The 21142-nt window shown below is 36.8% G+C and overlaps 1 protein-coding gene across 1 annotated transcript in view; it reads left to right on the plus strand.

Moving 5' to 3' along the window:
• MARCH5 (membrane-associated ring finger (C3HC4) 5) overlaps nt 1–20482 on the plus strand; it is a 48474-nt gene extending 27992 nt beyond the window's left edge. Inside the window, exons 3-6 of the mRNA XM_012659720.1 lie at nt 12800–12930; nt 16328–16511; nt 16651–16817; nt 17601–20482. Of these exons, the coding sequence (XP_012515174.1) occupies nt 12800–12930; nt 16328–16511; nt 16651–16817; nt 17601–17717 (599 nt within the window). The 3' untranslated portion in view covers nt 17718–20482. The remainder of the gene's footprint in view (nt 1–12799; nt 12931–16327; nt 16512–16650; nt 16818–17600) is intronic.
• Nucleotides 20483–21142: the final 660 nt, after the last annotated feature.

Here is a 21142-nt window from a genome sequence, read left to right on the forward strand (position 1 = left end):
AATATTATTAATAATATTAACAGTGATATCAATAGCTAGCATTTGCTAATAGGTCCCTACTCTATGCCAGACCCTATGTTGGTCACTTTGCCTATATTTTATTTAAACCTCTCAAAAACTCTAAGTAGTACTGTCCTCATTTTAAAGATAAGAAACAGACTCAGCAAATTTATTTAATGGAAGCCCATAGGCTTCCAGCAAGTAAGTGAAGGAGCCAGAATTTTAAATTGCTGAATTTGTTACTGTCACTCAGTGAGTCAGCTACCAGGCCAGTAGTTTCGAGTACTTTAAGAACTAATAGGGTTAATGTGAGTTTGAACTATTAATAATTTTAAATAGTGTTAATAAATTACACATATGATGAATAAGTAACAAAGATTTTTCTATGAGTTGGTGCTACTAGAATTAAAAGAAAAGTATAGCCAAGAAACAGAATGATTACTAGGTGCTTATATTAACAGATGGTTTATTTTCTTTCCTTTCTCTTGATATTTGCTCTGCGGGAAATGGAAAAGAAAAGCAAATATGTGAAAGAGAAGATACAACAACTACAATATCTCATGAGCAATTTTTTTTCCAACTCTTTTAATGTTTAAGTTTACTTTGTATATTTTCCCCCCAGGTAATACATTCACGTGGTCAAAAGTTCAAAGATACTGGATATAGTAGGCTATTCAATGAAAATTCTTTCTACCATGTCCACCAGCCATAGTGCCAAGTAAAAGCATGTATAATAATACAGACATGATAATAAAGAATAGACATAATGTAGCTACATGAGCTTTATTTATTTCCTTACTTGGTTATAAATTATAACCATTGTTATAAATTTCTAGTATTTCATTCCAAGGTATTTCTCTTTTTCTTCTCTCTCTCTATCTCTATTTCCCTCTTCTCCCCTCCCTCCTTCCCTGCACATACACAAAATCTACAAACAGAATTAAGGGAACAAACAAGGGATAGAGAAATACCTAGGGATTGGCAACCTGGAAAACCATTACCACTCCTAGGCCTGAAGTATAAGGGAAGAGAGCTGTTAACAGGAACTGTAGCAGGGAAGATGGGCTGCTTAACAGAATCAGTGGTCTTACACAGAGAAATGCGAGCTCCCTGCAGTAAGGGAAACAGGGAAAAAACTCCCTTAACACTTTTACTACCCTCTAATTTTCTAGCCTCTCCTCTCATTTGAACACATCAGAAACTAGAGAGCAAGGTTGCCTGGAAGATGCAATTTGTTTGGTTAGCCACCCAATACACAAAGCAGGATGGAGAAGGATAAGGAGTAGACCTGGAGAGGCAAAAAGAATGCGTAGCACAATTAGGTTATATGTTGATATATTCTAGACTAGCATACCATAGATTCTGTTCTATACTTAATTTTTTTTCATAGCAATATATTGTAGATACCATTTCCTATTAGTATATAAAGAGCTTTGTTGAACAGCTACGTAGTATTCCATTACATAAATGCATGGTTATTTATATAACCAGTCTCCTGTTAATGGGGACATAGGCTGTTTCCAATTCCAACTATTACAAACAGTGCTCTCATAAACAACTTTGTGTGAAATACTTTTATGCACTTGTACAAATATATCTGTAAGATAAATGACTAGAAATGGAATTGCTGGGTTAAAGGTATATGCATTTATTAAATAATAGATATCATAAAATTGGCTTTTGTAGAGATTATACCTATTTAATCTCCCAACAGCGTTATTGGAGTGCCCGCTTTCCCATTGCCTTTGCCAACATGCTGCTATCAATATACAGAACTAATTATATCTGCTGCCTTAGCATTGATCAAAGCACAGCAGAGTGCTCACTCAGGTATTTTTTTTCTCTTTTATTATGAAATATTTCATTTGTGGAAAAGGAATATATCATAACTACATATGAGGAATAAAGATTAATAAGCCATCACCCATTTACCTCCTACTCACATTTAGAAATAAAATATCCTGGTGAGTTGAACCTTTTATCATTAAGTAGTGACTATTTTACCCATATTAATGTGTTTTTGTCTTAAACTCATGTGTACTAATATAGACATGATAAGAATAGACATTATAATGCAGCAACACCAGCTTTATTTTAGTTTTTATTATTTTATTTTATTTTATTTAGAGGTGGGTTCTCACTATGTTGCCTATGCTGGGCTCAAGCAATCCTCCCACCTCAGTCTCCTGAGTAGCTGGCACTACAGGCACGTGCCATGTACCACCTCCGGCTTTTTTTTTAAATCAACTTTTTATTTTAGAACAATTTTTGATTTGTAGAAAAATTAGAAAGATAGTACAGAGAGTTCCCATATATCCTACATCCAATTTCCTCTATTATGAACATCTTATATTAGTATGGTGCATTTGTTAAAATTAATGAACCAGTATCAATACATTATTGTTAACTAAAGTCCATACCTCATTCAGATTTTCCTAGTTTTTACCTAATGTCTTTTTTTCTGTTCTAGGATGCCATCCAAGATACCACATTACATTTAGTCATGTCTCCTTACATTCCTCTTGGCCATTTCTCAGACTTTCCTTGCTTTTGCTGACCTTGACAATTTTGAGGAGTACTGGTTAGGTGTTTTGTAGAATGTCTCTCAGATGGAATTAGTCTGATGTTTTTCTCATTATCTGTTGGGGTTGTGAGTTTTGATGAGGAAGACCACAGAGGTAAAGTGCCATTTTCATCACATCATATCAGATAATATCTATATGACTCATCACTGGTGATACTGATCTTGATCATTTAGCTGACTTAGTATTTGCCATGTTTCTCTTGCCATTTTATACCAGCTTTTTTGATGATATTGCATGTGTCCTATTTATCTCTTTATTTTTAATTCTTTTGGGTTATTTTTTACATTTATTGTGATGCTGATATTGTTGAATTTTTACCACCAAATTTTGTGCATTCTATTTATCCTACTTTTTCCCCCTTCTCTTTTTCCTTACCATCTTTTGAATTGAAGTGTTTTCTCCTCTGATACTGTATTTTCCCCTATACTAGTTTTTAAGTTTTATGCTTTATTTCTCTACTTAAGTGGTTATCCTTGAAAAGCCTTAGCTTTTCTATCACTTCAAATATTGCTTCTCCCCCATTCTTTTCATTCTCATCTTCTAGAACTTTGACTAGAGTTATATTAGACTTTTTTTTATAGAATTTCTCATTTTCTGGGTTTTGTTATCGCTCATACCCCACGAATACTTGCCTGTTTAATATGTTGCTCTGTCCCCTGCATTTCCTGTAAACTCATGTTTAGACCTTGTCAGTGAGGTTACTGTATGATATTTTTTTGCAAGAATATTTCATAGATGGTTCTGTGTGCTTCTTATTGTGTCACAACATGAGGTACTTAATGTGCAGTTGTCTTTTTATGGTAAGGCTGATCAGTGAGTACAGATGTTATGAGCCTGATACATCCAGTAAAGTTTTTTTTTTTTTTTAAGCAGAAAGCCTCACCCCCCAGCCCACCCCACCCCATGGTGGGGGAGGAGTTTCTTTGGGTTTTTTTGTTGTTGTTTTCGTTTTGTTGTTGTTGTTGTTTTGAGACAGAGTCGCTGTTGCCCTGAGTAGAATGCAGTGGTGTCTTCATCACTCACTGCAACCTCAAAGTCCTGGGCTCAAGCCATCCTCCTGCCTGCCTCAGCCTCCCAAGTAGCTGAGATTACAGGCATACACCACCATGCCTGGCTAATTTTTCTATTTTTAGTAGAGACAGGGTCTCGTTCTTGCTCAGGCTGGTCTCAGACTCCTGAGCTCAAGTGATCCTCCTACCTTGGCCTCGGCCTCGCAGAGTGCTAGGATTACAGGCGTGAGCCACCGCACCTGGCCATAAAGTTTCGTATCTGCTTCCACCTAATGGTTTTAGCAGAGATTGATAATTTATCATCCATTGCCTATAGAGCCATTATTTCATTAGGTAATACAAAACAACGATATTCTAATTCTTTTTTTCTGCATTTCTTGGCTTAGAATATTTGTGTAAAGATTAATCAAGAAGAGATTGCTTACTAAAAATAGAAAGAAATTAATTGGACAACTAAAAATATATAGAAAAAACTAGCGGGCATGGTGGCGCATGCCTGTAGTCCCAGCTACTCGGGAGGCTGAGGCAGGAGGATCGCTTGAGCCCAGGAGTTTGAGGTTGCTGTGAGCTAAGATGACGCCACGGCACTCTAGCCCAGGCAACACAGCGAGACTCTGTCTAAAAAAAAAGGAGATTGCTCAGTCAAAGGGGGCATTCATTGCCCAAAGGATTTTGCTAAATATTGCCAAATTCCCCTCCACAGGTGCTGTAAAATTTGTATATCCACCTGCACTGTATGAGCATGCCTCTTTCCTCATGCTTTGTCAATAGAATGTGTTGACAAACTAAGATTTTAGTCAGTCTGTTAGGTAAAAAAAAAAAAAGATACCTCATTGTAGTTTTAATATACCTTTCCTTATGAGTGAGGTGGTTAAACCATTTTAAAGGAAGAATACCGTAGATTGAAAAAGGGTACTATAAAGTAAGTATTAAATATATTTTCCCCAAAGTTAAAAGAAATTTTTTCAAGCTTTCAATTTTATGGGAATTTTACATTTTTGATTGATATATTCTAGGCTATCAGTAACTCCATAAAAATAGTCTGTATTGTTTGTCCTTTACTGACATGGCCTTCTGCTACTCACAGGAATTCAATTTGTTCCTTTTCTGCCTGCTCTCATAAAATATATTGTTGGCTTATTTCACTACCTAAAAACCAACTATAGACTTAAGAATTCAAGTACTCTCCTCATATTAATAAGAGTTTCTAGTCATACTTACACTTAGCCTTTAGAAAAATGTTTCTTTATAGTTCACTTTGTACCTAAGTTCCTATGTGTGAGCAAAATAAAGAAGATAATCTGAAAACTTAAATTCCGTTCCATAGTGATTTAGTCTTTGAATACTCTTTGTTGTCAAAGCTTATAACTAGAGGACTCATTAGATCTTCTTTGGCCCTCATTTGTATACCTTCTTATGAGGCAAATGACTAGGATACCTTCAAAATAAGAGTTTCTCATGTTTACTGCTGAATCACATCTGGTCTTGCTCCCTAAGATTTAAAAGTAGATTAATTTTAAGAAGTATCTTTCAGCAGTGTGAGGCTTTCTGGGTGTACACTATATATGAATATAAGTAGCTAAATTATAGGTTCAAAACATAACTACAGAATCTTTTCTTTTTTAAAGGGTAAGAGGATATAATTTCTATTTATAGAATCTACATTCTCTAAGTCTGGTGTCTTCATTCTCCCTTTTCATTCCCAAATTTCTTGCTTCCATGAACTCCTCCCTCTGTTCCTTGTCTCAGATCTTTAAGGAAAGAGCATCTATTCTTTATTTCTTACTGAAAATTTCCTGAAATAGTCTTGTTTTTATTTCAGAGCCACCATATGCTGTGTTTTCTCAGATGTCTTCTGTCTTTGATTATACCTTCTACCCCAGAGAAGAAATAATAGCTGACATAGATTGTTACTACATAACTATTGTACTAAGAGCTTCATAAGCGTTATCTTATTTTCACAGAAAGTCTGATATAGATAATACCCTCATTGTACAGATGCAGAAATTGAGGCCCAAAGATGGTACTTTGTCCAAATTCACACAGCAGACACTACTTAATCCTTACCTACCTTATTAATGTTTCCTCCTAGTGAGCCTAATATATAAGCTTCTCATATAAGGGGGAAAAGAAAATTAAATGGTAATATCAGGTTGACTTCCTCAGGGCTATAGTTACCTGAATTTATAACTCTTTTGTTATTCTCTAAAATATAGTTTTTCATAATAAAAATAATTCTGATCATGGAAAATTTGAAAAATACAGGTATGTTTAAAGAGGGAAAAAGACAACATGTCATAGTTACCTGGCATATATGTAATATGTGCACTATGCTGTTAGCTGTTTTTAATTACAAATTAATCGTGATTATTTTATCACACCAAGAATTTTTTTTTTTTTTTGAGACAGGGTCTCTCTCTGTTGCCCGGGCTAGAGTGCCGTGGCGTCAGCCTAGCTCACAGCAACCTCAAACTCCTGGGCTCAAGCAATCCTACTGCCTCAGCCTCCCAGGTAGTTGGGACTACAGGCATGCGCCACCATGCCCGGCTAATTTTTTCTCTATATATTTTTAGTTGTCCAGCTAATTTCTTTGTTTTTTTAAGTAGAGACGGGGTCTTGCTCTTGTTCGGGCTGGGCTTGAACTCCTGACCTCGAGCCATCCTCCCGCCTTGGCCTCCCAGAGTGCTAGGATTACAGGTGTGAGCCACCTCGCAAGAATTTTTTTTTTTTTTCTTCCTAACAGTCTTTCACTTCCAGTTAGAAGGCATTCCTCGTTTGGTTTTGCCTTGATTCACTGGTACTTTTTGCTCTCCACTTAGAATTGGCCTTCCATTTCACATCAGATACTTCAAGTTCAAGTCAAGATTCATTTATTTAAAAAAACAAAAAACCAAAACAAATAGCAATTTTTAAAAACACTTTGTATCCTTAACCCCTCTATAATCTTTACCTAAAATTTTCATAATATTTATCTATACAGTTTATACCGTATTATCATATATCTGTTAATTTTGCCCTAAAGTTTTTCAGTTTAATATATATGTCACTAACTAGATTGTAGACTCCTTGGAGGCAGCAGCTAATATGTTAAGTATTATTTACATTTATTTTAATACATAGTAAAATGCTGTGTGTACAATAGGTGCTTAATACATACTTAGTAGTTGACCTTTATAGCTCACAAGTATGCTATAGGCTATTCTGAGGATAAATTAAATCTTTCCCTTCGCACAAACTATGTAATCATAAAGAACTACTATGGTAAGCTTTAATTATTAATCATGGTAATGTGATATATAGATAAATAGATATGACACTCATCTGCTTTGACCCTGGCTCTTTTATCCTTCAGGATCGTTTGGGATTTTTTGTGGGCTTTTTCCCCCCATATATTGTTAGTTTAGTTATCTAAAAATTTGAAACATATCTCTTCCTTTCTCTTTACAATCTAATGATTAACTTTTTGTTATTAAGCAAGGTAGCTTACAGCCTGAGTTCGCAGGATGTTTGTTTTTACATAAAGATAGTAAAATCCCAACCTATAAGCAGAGTAGTCAAAAATGAAACTTACGTAAGCTTGTCTGGGGCTCTGAGACCTAGCCTCCAAAGTGTAGTGTTTAAAACAGTGATGAATGTTAGAGAAAGAGTTAAAACTCTTTACTATCCCATTGGGATTCTCACATGCTTTTAACTTTTAATTGATTTGGTTGTCATGGTCTTATTTCACATCTTCAGTAAAATCCACATTTGTTGACTTGGGACCATATAATTAATACTTTCTCCTTTTTTTAAAAGGAGAAAACGAGAGATTGAGTCAAATACTAGACACAAGAGTGCTGCGGCTAGGTCCTATACCATTATATTCCAGTGCCCTGTAGAACAAGACAAAGTGCCCCAATTCTGCCAAGTACCATGTGCTGAGATAGCTGTGGCCTAGAGGGTCCTTGAGAGTGATGCCAATCATCATTAAAAAGCATTTTTTTAAGCACCTATCTGTACATGGTTCTATCCTAGGCACTGTACAAAACGAGTTAAACAGACATGGTCCCTGCCCCCTGGGAGTTTTCAGTCTAAGATGATGCTGACATGGACAGACATAAAGGATATTGAGACAACTGAACAAACACTGAACAAGAACATAAAGTACTAACATTATGCACAAGCAAAGGGGTAAGTGCATTTTGTGGGGTAGTATGTAAAGGAAGCCTCATGGGACATGGACAGGGTGGGGTAGAAAAATTAGTCAACCTCTACCTTAGGCTAGTTTGTGCTGGAAAGTCGGTTTTGTATATAGACTTAATCAAAGTAGGGACATAGAGTACAACAAAAGACTTGGAGCAAGGAGAGAAGTTTGGAACTATATTGTTGGACTCTCAGTGGCTCAAAAATCTGCACTTCTTGATAGCTCTGAAAGTGAGATTGGTGTTTTGGCTTTAGAAAGTTGGCATTTGAGTTGGGTCTAGATCAAAACCAGTTCGATGCAAAGCAAAAAGCAAATAAAAAAACACCTGGGAATTTGAGTGGCTTCTGCAAACAATCTAATTTGCTTGTTAAATCTCTTTTATAAACCGCTGGCCACATAACAAAAACCTTGGAGTTCAGGGGAACTATTATCTTCTCAGGAACTTATTCCAGGTTGTCTTGTGAAGCACCTATAGATGCTCACGAAATCATGTTAGAAACTTTAGCACTCTGGCAAAATATAGAAATTATATTTCTCGGGCTAGGCACAGTGGCTCTCGCCTGTAATCCTAGCTTTTGGGGAGGCTGAGGCAGGAGGATAGCTGCAGCTCAGGGGTTTGACACCAGCCTGAGCACAGTAAGACCCTGTCTCTATAAAAAAAAAAAAAGAAAGAAAAGAAATTATGTTTCTCAAGAATTGGTCATAGATGTTTTGAGGATACCATTCTATCCCAGAGAAAGGTCCTGAGAGTTCTGAGTGTTATTATAAACAATGCCAGCAGATGTTGAACATTAAGTATTACCTATCTGCTTTTCAGTCATTGATTTCTTTACTTCCAAGGTATACCTTTAACCACCATGCACACATAGGCTTGAATTTGAATCACAGCAGCAGCAAAAATCTACTTTTGCAGTGTCTGCCAGATAAAACTGATTACTTCTTTTTCGGTAGACACAGACTTAACTGTCTTTCCCCAGTACTTCTCAACTCACTTTTTGATGTCACTCAAATCTGAAATGTGAAAACTTGCATTTACCCAAAATATTAGGACATGGTTGTTCTCTTTTTAAAAGCCTCTTTATTATACAAAAGAATTCACAATACACTTCCTGTTAATTGTAAGTTTCCCTAGTGCCCTTTAAGTTAATAGGTTTTTAAAACTTATATTTATACAAAGCTTCTTCAATTGCCATCCATTGTGGAAATACACTACTGTTGAAAACATAAGTGGTTAGGCCGACTGAGGCCTTAAAAATTCAGTAATACCTTTTTAAAAATCAAAATTTTTTAATGCCCTTACATATTTAACTTACAAAGTACATTTATTCATACTTCTACTTCTCCATCAGAATTGAAGTTTTCAAAGGCTAGGGTTTTTCCTTTTCCCACTTCCCGTAACTCTTTGTGCTGTAATCTGACAATAAGAAGAATCTAGTGACGGTTTTCCTAAGATTAAGACCCCAAGTCATGAGATAGTAGCACTTAAGCTTCCTAATAGGAAGAGTATGATTTAGGGACTGTCATCCATCCAGAGGATTTCGGGGATTGTTCTTACTTACCAGATAGCTTGCCTAGATAATCCATTAGCTGTCAGAAATACCTCCCCTGGATGGCAGTTTATTATTCTAATGATATGCTTAAAACTAGGCATTTATCTTTCCTTTTAAATATTAAGCTAATCTTTGACCAATCTATCTGGAAGAGCCTTGAGAGATTTAGGCAAAGTAAACTTCAGACAAAAACCAAGAAAGAATTTTGTCAGAAAAACTGGGATTAGGTGCTAGAAAATGCGGCATGTGTCTTCATTTTATCTGGCACATCTTTTCGATGTAACACAAGGGATGAGTAGAAAATTTCCAAAAGAGGAAGTGTGAAGTTTTCTTTCTTATACAAAGGAATTCACACCCAATGATTCAGGAAGAAAATTGAGAGCTCATTATGTTAGAACCTTCTGAGATCTTCCAAGGAAAAACAATTCAAACATCTGTAGATTGATAAAAATAGTAGTAATGGGTTACATTTTAGGAATTATGTTTTCATCCAAATATTTGATTTTTTTGTTTTAGGAATTGTATTGCATCACTGCATTGGTAGATAGTTCCAAGTACTAGAGAATTCAATTCAGCAAGTGCTTGAGAGTCATAGGAACTTGGGATACATCAGTGATCAAAACAAAAAGATCATTTTTCCCTTGGAGCGTATGTTCTAATACAGGAATCAGCAAATCTTTTCTGTACAGAACCAGGTGGTAAATATTTTAGACTTTGCATGTGGCCATGTTCCAATAAAACTTTATTTACAAAAATAGGCGGCTGGCTGAATTTGAACTATAGGCCATAGTTTCCCAACTCATATTCTAGTAAGTGGAAACAGAATTAAAAAGTAAATTAGAGTATGTTAGGTGATAAGTGCTTTGAGAAAAGAAAAATAGCACAAAGTAATCAAATAGGGACTATGATAGAGGTAGAGGCTGGCAGGGTGGGCCTCATTGAGGTAGAGAAGAGGAGGAAGAACCAGCAAAGGAGACTGAAAAATGAATCGTAAGATAGAAAACCAAGAGGAGTTCTGGAGATGCAATGGAGAACTGTATATTGGGAAGAAAATGGGATCATCTGTGTCAGTTGTTGCTGATAGGCCAAATAAGAGGAAGACTTGAGATTAGACCATAGGACTTAGTTATATGGAGGTTGTTAGTGACCTTGGTAAGCAGTTTTGGTGGAGTGAGTTCAAGAGAGAATTAAAGGAGAGAGATAAAAACAATTCTTCTGAGGAATTTTGTTGCAAAGGGAACAAAGAAATGAAGTAGCAGGGCTGGGCACGATGGCTCATGCCTGTAATCCTAGCACTTTGGGAAGCCAACGCAGGGGAATCACTCCCGGGAGTGATCATGTAGCCCAGGAGTTCAAGACCAGCCTGGGCAACATAGCAAGACTGTCTCCACAGAAAATTTTTAAAATTAGCCAGACATGGTAGCATGCACCTGTGGTTTCAGCTACTCAGGAGGCTGAGGCAGGAGGATCACTTGAGCCCAGGAGTTCAAGGTTATAGTGAGCTATGATCATACCACTATGACAGAGTGAGACCTGACTCAATAAATAAAGCAGCTGGGCCAAGAAGGATCAAGAAAAGAGTTTAAGTTAGAAGAAATAATAGCATGTTTGTTGGTTGGAAGTAAAACAGGTAGGGAAAAGATCATGCAGAAGAATGGGAGAGAATTGTTAGAGCTGTGGCCTTGAGTTGGTGAGGAGATAGGATCTAGTGTACAGGTGAAGGGATTGACTTCAGATAGGTGGAATATTCGTGGATGGGTACATGGGCCGGAGAGAATCTACAGATGTTCTCTTATGGCTTCAATTTTCTGATTAAAGAATTATAAATAGAGAATATGAAAATTGAAGTACTGAGGTTTTGTATTCTATATACCCGTGGTCTTTACCTTGTAGTACCAGCATTCGAGGGATCTTTGGTGACCCACTAAGATGACTTTTATTGTGCCTTCTGAGGGAGTTTTAAAATTAATCCAGCAAATTTATGTGTTTTGAGAATTAAACCCCATATTCTGAGATTAAATAATGATGCAGGTAGTGCCTGTGGCACAGCACTTGCTAGGGTGTGGATACTCAAGAAATGCTAACTATTATTAGAAGTTGTAGAGTCAGTGTGTACTAAATTAGGCTTACTTTATCTCTGACCCCAAAAGATACCTTATCAGAGTTTTAAATGTCATGTAAGTTAGAGCTTGACAAGAATAAGTAAATAGGCTACAATTAAATCTCAGGTCCTTTGACATCTCCCCTGATGTTCTCTCTACTTCACAATGTAGTCTCTCTTTATACAGTAACTAGTGATATTACTGGCTCCAGTGATCAGCAGGGTATCTTAATCAGGAGCTGCATAGATGGATGCTTTGTTCTTTTATGTTTAATTATTTTATCAGATTGCTGTGTTAATTTCTTTGTACAATGAAAGTAAACTTTTTGTGTACAGCATCCTCCTTTAGATTGTAAGCCCTCAAAAGGTAGGTAAAAACTCTTATACATTTCTAAGAAAACACCTCATGTAATAGTTTGTGTGTGGAGAGCATTCAACAAATATGATTACTAAATCAGAGTCTTCATATTCCTTTGGTTAAACTTAGATGTTCAAGCCTTGCTTTAAATCAGGCTTAAAACCCCTCCATACTTCTGGAAAATTCTGGAGCTAAATTATATTGGACTTAGTGGCAGTTAGTAGATACCTCCAAATGTAGCTATTCCAAATAACTTCCAGAAGCAAGTAGTAGCCAAATTTCACAGTAAGCACAAATTGGCACATACAGCTATTGGAATGCCATAAAAACTGGCATCATAATCATAAAAAGAAATTTGTTAGAAAATAATATTCAACTAACTATAGCATATGTTTTAATTTTTAATTTTTTTAATCTTATTTAGAATTTATATTTTTAACCGCTAAACCATGTGGGATAAATATAGCATATTGAAAATCAAAGTAAGATAAATTGACTTTGTATAACTATAAGACAATGTCCTTGGTTACCTTTACACAAGTGTACCAAGGTACACAGTGAGTGAAGTCAGAGAAGTGATATTCTTACCAAGTATTAGAGAATCAAATTGTTGCCAGGAACTGTTTGGAAAGAGCAAGCTGAAATGGTCGTTTCACTCTGCAGTAGCCATGTGATTAAGTGTTGGAAGTGAGAAGACTATTTCCTTTATTAAAAAGCAGCCGTATTGGAGGCTCTAATTTTAGGTTCAGTAATAAAGATAAAAAATTGAGGAGGCTGCTTCCTAGAATTTAGGAAGTGTAATAATATAATAATATTTACCTATTCATGCAAATGACTGAGAAATTCTATTGATACAAATCTGAGTTCCCGTCAAATTTATAACAATTATTTTTCTAAAGCATCAGAACATCCAACTTCATAAAAATATTTTAGATCTATAGAAAATATTGGACAAATCGTTTTAAAAATCCACCTTGTGTTGAACTTTTACTTGTTTTCTTTTATATTATAGGTCCAGTTGTTTACGTCTTGGATCTTGCAGATAGACTGATCTCAAAAGCCTGTCCATTTGCTGCAGCGGGAATAATGGTTGGCTCTATCTATTGGACAGCTGTGACTTACGGAGCAGTGACAGTGATGCAGGTTCACTATTTTTCTTATTCAATGATAGTACTTTTGGTGTAAAGATCTATTAAATAAATTTTTTTTTTTTTTTTTTTGAGACAGAGTCTCACTGTGTTGCCTGGGCTAGAGTGCCGTGGCGTCATCCTAGCTCACAGCAACCTCAACTTTAGCCACCGCACCCGGCCTAAATAAATTTTTGTTAGGAGTTTTAAAATTTATTATTTTGAATAAGAAACAACATTCTGGCCAGGCGCGGTGGCTCACGCCTGTAATCCTAGCTCTCTGGGAGGCCGAGGTGGGCGGATTGTCTGAGCTCAGGAGTTCGAAACCAGCCTGAGCAAGAGCGAGACCCCGTCTCTACTAAAAATAGAAAGAAATTAATTGGACAACTAAAAATATATAGAAAAAATTAGCTGGGCATGGTGGCGCATGCCTGTAATCCCAGCTACTCGGGAGGCTGAGGCAGAAGGATCGCTTGAGCCCAGGAGTTTGAGGTTGCTCTGAGCTAGGCTGATGCCATGGCACTCTAGCCTGGGCAAAAGAGTGAGACTCTGTCTCAAAAAAAAAAAAAAAAAGAAAGAAACAACATTCTCATGGCTTAAAAATAAGAAATTATATAAAAAGTTATCTACTGAAAATTCTCCCTACTCCTCTCCTTCATTTTTCCAAGTTCCCCCTCACCTTTCCAGATAGACACTATTGTTAGTTTTACCTAGTATATTCTTTCAGACTTACTCTGTGTATATGCTAGAAAAAATAAATATGTTCTCCCCCACCTGACGTTTTTTATTTACCCAAAAAGAAGCATATTATAGCTGCATTGCTCTTTTTTCATAGAGAATCTTAGAGATTGTTTCATATAAGTATGCAGAAATCTGCATAGCATTCTATGTGTAGAATTACAGCAGTTTACTAACCAGTCTTTTGTAAGATGGACAGTGTTACAATCAATAACTGTTGATGAAGATTAGAGACACTTAAATTTCAAGATTTAGTCCCAAGCCCTGACTCTTCTCTTTTTTATACCTCTTAAAGATTTCCAGCTATCATCTCTATTCTTTCTGTGCTCAGAGCTATCACCCTGCTCTTTTCTCAGATCCAGTCCTATAATTAATTGCAGCTTGACCCTTCTCCTTGAATGACCTTTTGTGACTTTATACACATTATTGAAATCAAATTTGCCTTTTCTTCCATTTGAAACTTAAATTTATTCCCCATCATAATTTCTCTATATCTTTGATTCCTACTATTTTCCCATCTACTTAATTTATATTCTACATTTTTAGAACTACACTGGACTCTTTCTATTTTATAGCCCTATTTCCAGTCCACTGACCAAGTCCAGGCAATTTTTCCATTTTGGTATGTCTTGCATCTGTGGCTTCCTTTACATAATCTTTACTACCTGACTTCTTGTCACTTCTTCATCATACCTGGATGGCTAGAGGAGCCTCTTGATTGGTTTCTCTGACTTTATTTTCTTCTTTCAGTCTGTCCTTCCAAATGAGTCCTCCTAAAATAATACCTTCAACATCATACTTTTGAGCTTATCGTCTCCACTACCAAGAGGAGCATCTAGATTGGCTGTTTCCTAAATAACTCAGTAGTAATTAACACACTTAGGTTTGTAGATAATTTACTTTAATGTAAATTAGAGTATGCATGGAAGAAAAGGGCTTGAAAGGAGTTACATCTAATATTCTAGAAATTATATATAGTCTATCAATGCCAGAGTCCATAGTGGGTATCTTTATGGTTTGCTTCATTAATAGTCATGGTGAGACAAAGTATTGTGAGACAACTTTATAAAACGTTGATGACACCCAAAAACCTGGATATAGTTGCTGAAATGAGTCCCAGATAGTAAAACATCATTTGTTATGAGTGTAGTGAATAAAGGTTGAGAACCATTGACTTGAAAAAGATTCCATTTCCTTAGCCTGATTTGATGTGCAAGGTGTTCCACAATCATACTTCATTCTACTTTAAAGCCTATTGGACTGTTTCCCTCAACTCATCCTTACATTGTTTAGTTTTTTCCTTGTCCTTTGGCTTATGTCATCCTCCCTTGCCTAATAATTGCTCTTCCAGTCTTCTGTTTACTTATCCAGATCTAAACCTTTCTTCCAGGCTTAGCTAGTTTTTCTCCATAAAACTCAACAGGCGCCTGCTGTGATTTCTTCTTCCTCTACATTCATGGCATTTTTAGTCCTCAAATGGCAGCTAATCTTATGCTGACCAAGTGACACTTCTTATTGTATATAGATTACCCCCAAATCTAGACCTTGGAAGTACACTTTTGGAGAGATAGGTCCATAGAGCAGACACTTCGACAGCCAGAGACATCACACCCAGTCTCACATACCAATGAGCAAGAAGAAAGAGCCAGAGAGAAGTGAGCTTTCAGGCCATCTCTTGAAGGCCAGTCCTGCCCCTTTGCTGGCTATACTTAACCTCCTAGATCAGTGGTCCCCAACCGTTTTGGCACCAGGGACTGGTTTCATGGAAGACAATTTTTCCACAGAAGTGACTGTAAATACAGATGAAGCTTCTCTGCTCTCCTGCTGCTCACTTTCTGCAGCGGTCCCCATCCCCCCCTCTAACCCATTCCTAAGTTTCATGGAAGACAATTTTTTCCATGGACGGGGGGCGGTGACAGTGGAACCCTGTGGCCCTAACAGACTGCAGACCAGGGCTTGGGGACTGCAGTCCTAAAGGGAAGATCAGGAAAACAGATATTCTCCTGGAAGAAAAATAGGACCTAGAATATATCCCAGTCCCACAGCCCAGACTAACCCCATCAAATAACAGAAGCAGAAGCAACTAGAGGTTCCATCCCCTCCGTTGATATGTAATCAGTGGGGTCAGACATTTTTAAAGGTTTTTAATTCTAATATGATATGAAATATCTTGGGGGCTGGGCACAGTGGCTCACACCTGTAACTATAATCCTAGCACCCTGGGAGGCCAAGGCAGGAGGATTGCTTGAGGTCAGGAGTTTGAGACTAGCCTGAGCAAGAGCGAGACCCCGTCTCTACTAAAAATAGAAAAAATTGGCTGGGCAAGGTGGCACACACCTGTAGTTCCAGCTACTTAGGAGGCTCTGGCAGGAGGATAGCTTGATCCCAGGAGTTTGAAGTTGCTCTGAGCTAGGCTGACGCCACAGTACTCTAGCCTGGGCAACAGAGCAAGACTCTGTCTCAAAAAAAAAAAGAGAAAAAGCTTGGGAACTTTGCTTTTTCCTTGAGAGACATTTCTTCAGAATAAATCAGGACTGATAGCTTTCCAGCTTATTTTTAAAACTTTGAATTTCTATATTCTTTTGAAAGCGTGTTTTTTAAAATGAACTGAGCTCAAACATGCAACATTTCATTAGATAAAGAAATGATTCTAGCAAATGCTATCTGTTTTATAGGTTGTAGGCCATAAAGAAGGTCTGGATGTTATGGAGAGAGCTGATCCTTTATTTCTTTTAATTGGACTTCCTACTATTCCTGTCATGCTGATATTAGGCAAGATGATTCGCTGGGAGGACTACGTGCTTAGGCTATGGCGCAAATACTCAAATAAACTACAAATTTTGAATAGTATATTTCCAGGTAAGGCCCTGAATTGTGGTTGTGAAGTGCAAGCCGAATTGATCTTGTAGAAATACCATAATATGCTTTTTAAGAAATGTTTGAAGATATTCTCGCTCTTCTTATTTATCAGCACTAATGCACTTCATTTTTTCTTTAGGGATTGGTTGTCCTGTTCCTCGAATTCCAGCTGAGGCTAATCCTTTAGCAGATCATGTCTCTGCTACCCGAATTTTGTGTGGAGCCCTTGTCTTTCCTACTATTGCAACAATAGTTGGTAAATTGATGTTCAGTAGTGTTAACTCTAATTTACAAAGGACAATCTTGGTAAGATGGCTTTAATATTCCTTTTTTCAAGTGACATGCAAAAGGAAATGAACTGTATTTGTTTTAAAAAGGTGGAGGACTGTATAACTATTCAGTCTGTGATTTCTGTGCCTTAAACCTATATTTGATCCCCACTGTCACATTCAATAGCCTGAGTGAAAATAAAAAGGGGAGGGCCCAGTGCAACAGTTCTGGTCTTCTAGAACAAAGCTGTGGGTGATTTCTCTTCTGGAACATGCATGAATTGTCACACCCATCTGTCTTGCCAGTGGGATTTTGGTGAAGAGCTTCTGCTCTAGGGTCGGACTGCCTGGTTCAAATTCGACCAATTATATCAAATTTCTGGACTTCTCTGTGCCTCTAGTATGGAGATGGTAATGGTAGGTACCTCAGGATTATTGTGAGGATTAAATGAAATACATATTAGCATATAGTAAATACTCAAGTTGTTTGCTGTGATTATTCCCACTTTTCTCCTGTGGTGGCAGTCTGCACGTAGTGCCCTAACATTCTCCCTTCTGTATCAGAATGGATGTAGAGCTAAGTAAAAGGAAGATTACTCAGATAGACTAACAGGGAAGCCATCTCTGTCCTCTGTTACCTGTAGTATCTACTTCTCCCCCATCTCACCTCCTAGTAGGAAAGGAAAACTGTTTCATTTGCTGTCATCTGAATTAGTTTACCACCAAAGCCTATGTCTTTTGTGATCTAAGTAAAATTCTTTTTATTATTATGTTTCTCTAGCCTGCATTATAAAAAAGCTAATTTTCCTTTTTATTTTAGGGTGGAATTGCTTTTGTTGCCATAAAAGGAGCATTTAAAGTTTACTTCAAACAGCAGCAATATTTACGTCAGGCACACCGCAAAATTCTAAATTATCCAGAGCAAGAAGAAGCATAAAACTGTGACTTCTAGTTCTTCAGTCTTCTCATCCCTATGAATCTGTTGTCTTGTTTTGATTCCATCATTAATGCACTTGTGGAAACTTGTGATAAGCTGCTGCTCCTATATTTTTTAAGAAATACAATAAAGCACTTAGGGCAGGGGAAATTATCTCAGTAATCACGGAACCTAAGGATGTGATTTGTTTTCCTTGTTTTGTATGTACTTCTTTTATGGCAGCCATCTGAACCATTATTGTAGCATGGTAAACCTGGGTTTTGTTCCTCTTTCCTCCAGACAGAAATGTAAAGATCAAACTGTGCAAATATTAAAAAATGCACATGCTGTTTTATTCAAATGCCTCTTTTGTTCATGTTCAGTGTTTTCTTAGCATCAGCAACTCAAGGTACTATGAGGATTTTTCTCACTGGCATAATTTGATTACATACTAAACAGGAGCATATATTAATATGAGGAAATGTAAACTAATTGGTTATAAATGAATAACAAACCAAAAATGTGTGTAAACATTCAAGTGATTACCCGAACAAATGAGATTTTGTTGTGTTTTCCTTAAACCATGTGATGTTCTCCAAAATGTGTAGGGTGAAAATTCACAGGGCTTCCAGATCACTTTTTCACTATTAAATTTTATTTCTATAATGTTGACATCTCATAGTTCATAACATAATTTTGGCTCATGCAGTCTTGATTACTCTGTGTGTGTGTGTATGTGTCTGTCTGTCTGTCTCAGTCTCATCAGGTCCTTCCATCTCTGGAGTAGGGTTTTTAAATCCATATTTCTAGAAATTAGAGCTGCCAGTTTATAGTAGTTTGAGCAGAGAACAATTTGCAAAAAAAAAAAAAAAAAATCAATAAAGTTATTTGACTCTCCTCTTCCACTGATTCAGTTATTCAGGTATTTGTTGATCACCTCCTATCTGCCTAGGCACTGTGCGGAGTGCTATGGAATACAGTGGTGAACCAGACAGACTTGGTCCCAGCTCTTACAGAGTTTATAGTCTAGTTTCAGCAGATAGAAAACCAGCAGTGAATAAACCAAGGTGAGGCCTTGAGCTCTTTGTTTTTGTATCAGTCAATGAGGAGAAAATTATGAAAACAAGAAGTCTTGAGTAAATATTGAAGTCATTGTTTTTAGCTTAAGTCAGTTTATTATAGAAAACCAATACTAATATTTTTAGATTTTAATTGCTTGTCATATTGATGAGGCTAGCACCTTAATCACTGTTTAACTAGTTTTGTATACATTTTTCAAAAGCAATTATTTATTTTAAGCCATTATCAATAGAGTGGCCATTTTAATGTTCAGCAGTCCAAATGGTCTTGCAGTTATTTTCTTTAAATTTTACAAGGATATTTCCAAAAACCCTATTTATTTTCTTGTTCATAGTATCTAATGCATGACAATAGTAAATGTTTGCCCCTACCGGTAAGTGGCCACCTTAGGATTGTAGCAAATACAGATTGAGCTATGTTAGATTGCAATAATAATGTATGTTAACTTCAGTAATTAAAGACTGGTAGCTTTCTATTAATATATTATGAATGTCTTAATTTTGAGTTATAACATGTTTATGTGAATGGCTGTTGAGCATTCAAAGTTGTGTTATTCGGGGAGAAAGGGAAGATTTGACAGCCTTTTTAAGAACACTGCTATAGTTCTGAAGGGGAAATAAAAAGTATGATTATATATAAAAATAACTTAGATTATATAGCTGTAATTATAAAATATATTGGCTTTTCTTTAATGTTTAATGTGAAAAGATATATTAAATAGACATTTCCTGCATCATTTTGTCATATAGAACAGCTTTTAGGCAGTCTCTACTAAAGTTACGCAAGCACACAGTTCCCTATTTACTACTTTAAACGCCCAAGATTGGGGGTAGCTGCTTGGGTACTGGCATCAGGTCTCATGAGGGCTGGGGAGAGGGAGGGATTTCTAGGGCTGTGGGGGAGGGAACTGCAAGTGCCTGGGGACCAGAGTGGCCTCTAGCCCTGGAATTGAACACTTTAAAGAGCCTTAGCTCAAGAAACACCACGTGCCAGTCTTTCCAGGAAGGCAGCCTGCCCGTGAAGCAACGAAAGAGCACAGGCAGACTTAAAGTTGGATGGACCTGAGTTCAAATTGTAATTCAGCTTTTAATAATAACTCTACATACGACCTTGGCCAAGTGACTTAACTTTCTCTCAGCTACAATTTTCTTCATCTCTGAAATGCAAATAATATTTAACATAGAAGACTATTTCTAGGAATAACTGAGAAATTAAAGGAACAGAGGCACTTTAGGCCCAAAATGGCCTCTACAGAGCAGTAGTTGTTTCTTAATCACTAAATAGTCTGTTTGCACTCTGGGAAAAGTGAATGAAGAGGTAAAAGAAAGGAATTAGGGGACAAATTAATGAGATGATGTAGACTTTTGGGGTGGGTAGGTATATTTTGTTTTCCAGTTTATTTTCATATTGCTCTACTGTTATTTCTAGAAACATTAATGTTTTAAGCCTCTTTTATAAAATTCAATGATGACTAGTAGAATTCTGTTCTTTGCAGAAGTTAACTTATCTCCATTCAAAGTGGCTGAAAATATTGTTTATCATTACATGATTATCAAATGACTGTGAAGAATATAAAATTAAACTAGTGACTTAATTAGTCACTGCCTTGCTAACTCTGCTGTGATTTTTTTTAAATGTCTTGTTTTTAATATAGCAGACTATCTCAATACTGGCTGGATGAGGTTGAATAAAGAATTTTTATGTTCTCTAGGTGTACTTTGTCTGTTGAACAAATCCCAAAACATAATTCATTAATTCTGTACCTACATAATTTTTTATTTTTTTTAGCCTCATGTCCTCTTGGAATGGGACGTGATTCTTGTTAAATCACAGTTAACAAGATATTGGTGAGACTTTAAAAATAATCTGAATTTTTTAAAACTTGTATTTGTCTTAATTTTGTAAGCAGGCTAGCCTAAATTCCAAGTATGTTCTAATGATTAAAATGTATTCCCTCTCACCCACCCTCAGAGCCTCTTGGACTGAGTATAATTAGACAACCAACTAGACAAGATCTGTGAGTGATCTCATGCCACTTGAATAAAGTATATTCCAGTGGGTTGAGAACACAAATTGCTGCTTCTGAGATACTAAGAACTCTAAGATTAGAATCTACTAGAATGGGCCAGGCCCAGTGCCTCACGCCTGGAATCCTAGCACTCTGGGAGGCAGAGGTAGGAGGTTTGCTTGAGCTCAGGAGTTCAAAACCAACCTGAGAAAGAGCAAGACCCGTCTCTACAAAAAATAGAAAATTAGCTGAGTGTGGTGGCATGCTCCTATAGTCCCAGCTACTCGGGAGGCTGAGGCAGGAGAGTGCTTGAGCCCAGGAGTCTGAGGTTGCAGTGAGCTAGGCTGATGCCATTGCA

Source organism: Propithecus coquereli, unplaced genomic scaffold (assembly GCF_000956105.1).
Source record: "Propithecus coquereli isolate 6110/MARCELLA unplaced genomic scaffold, Pcoq_1.0 Scaffold63, whole genome shotgun sequence".
Lineage (NCBI taxonomy): Eukaryota > Metazoa > Chordata > Mammalia > Primates > Indriidae > Propithecus > Propithecus coquereli.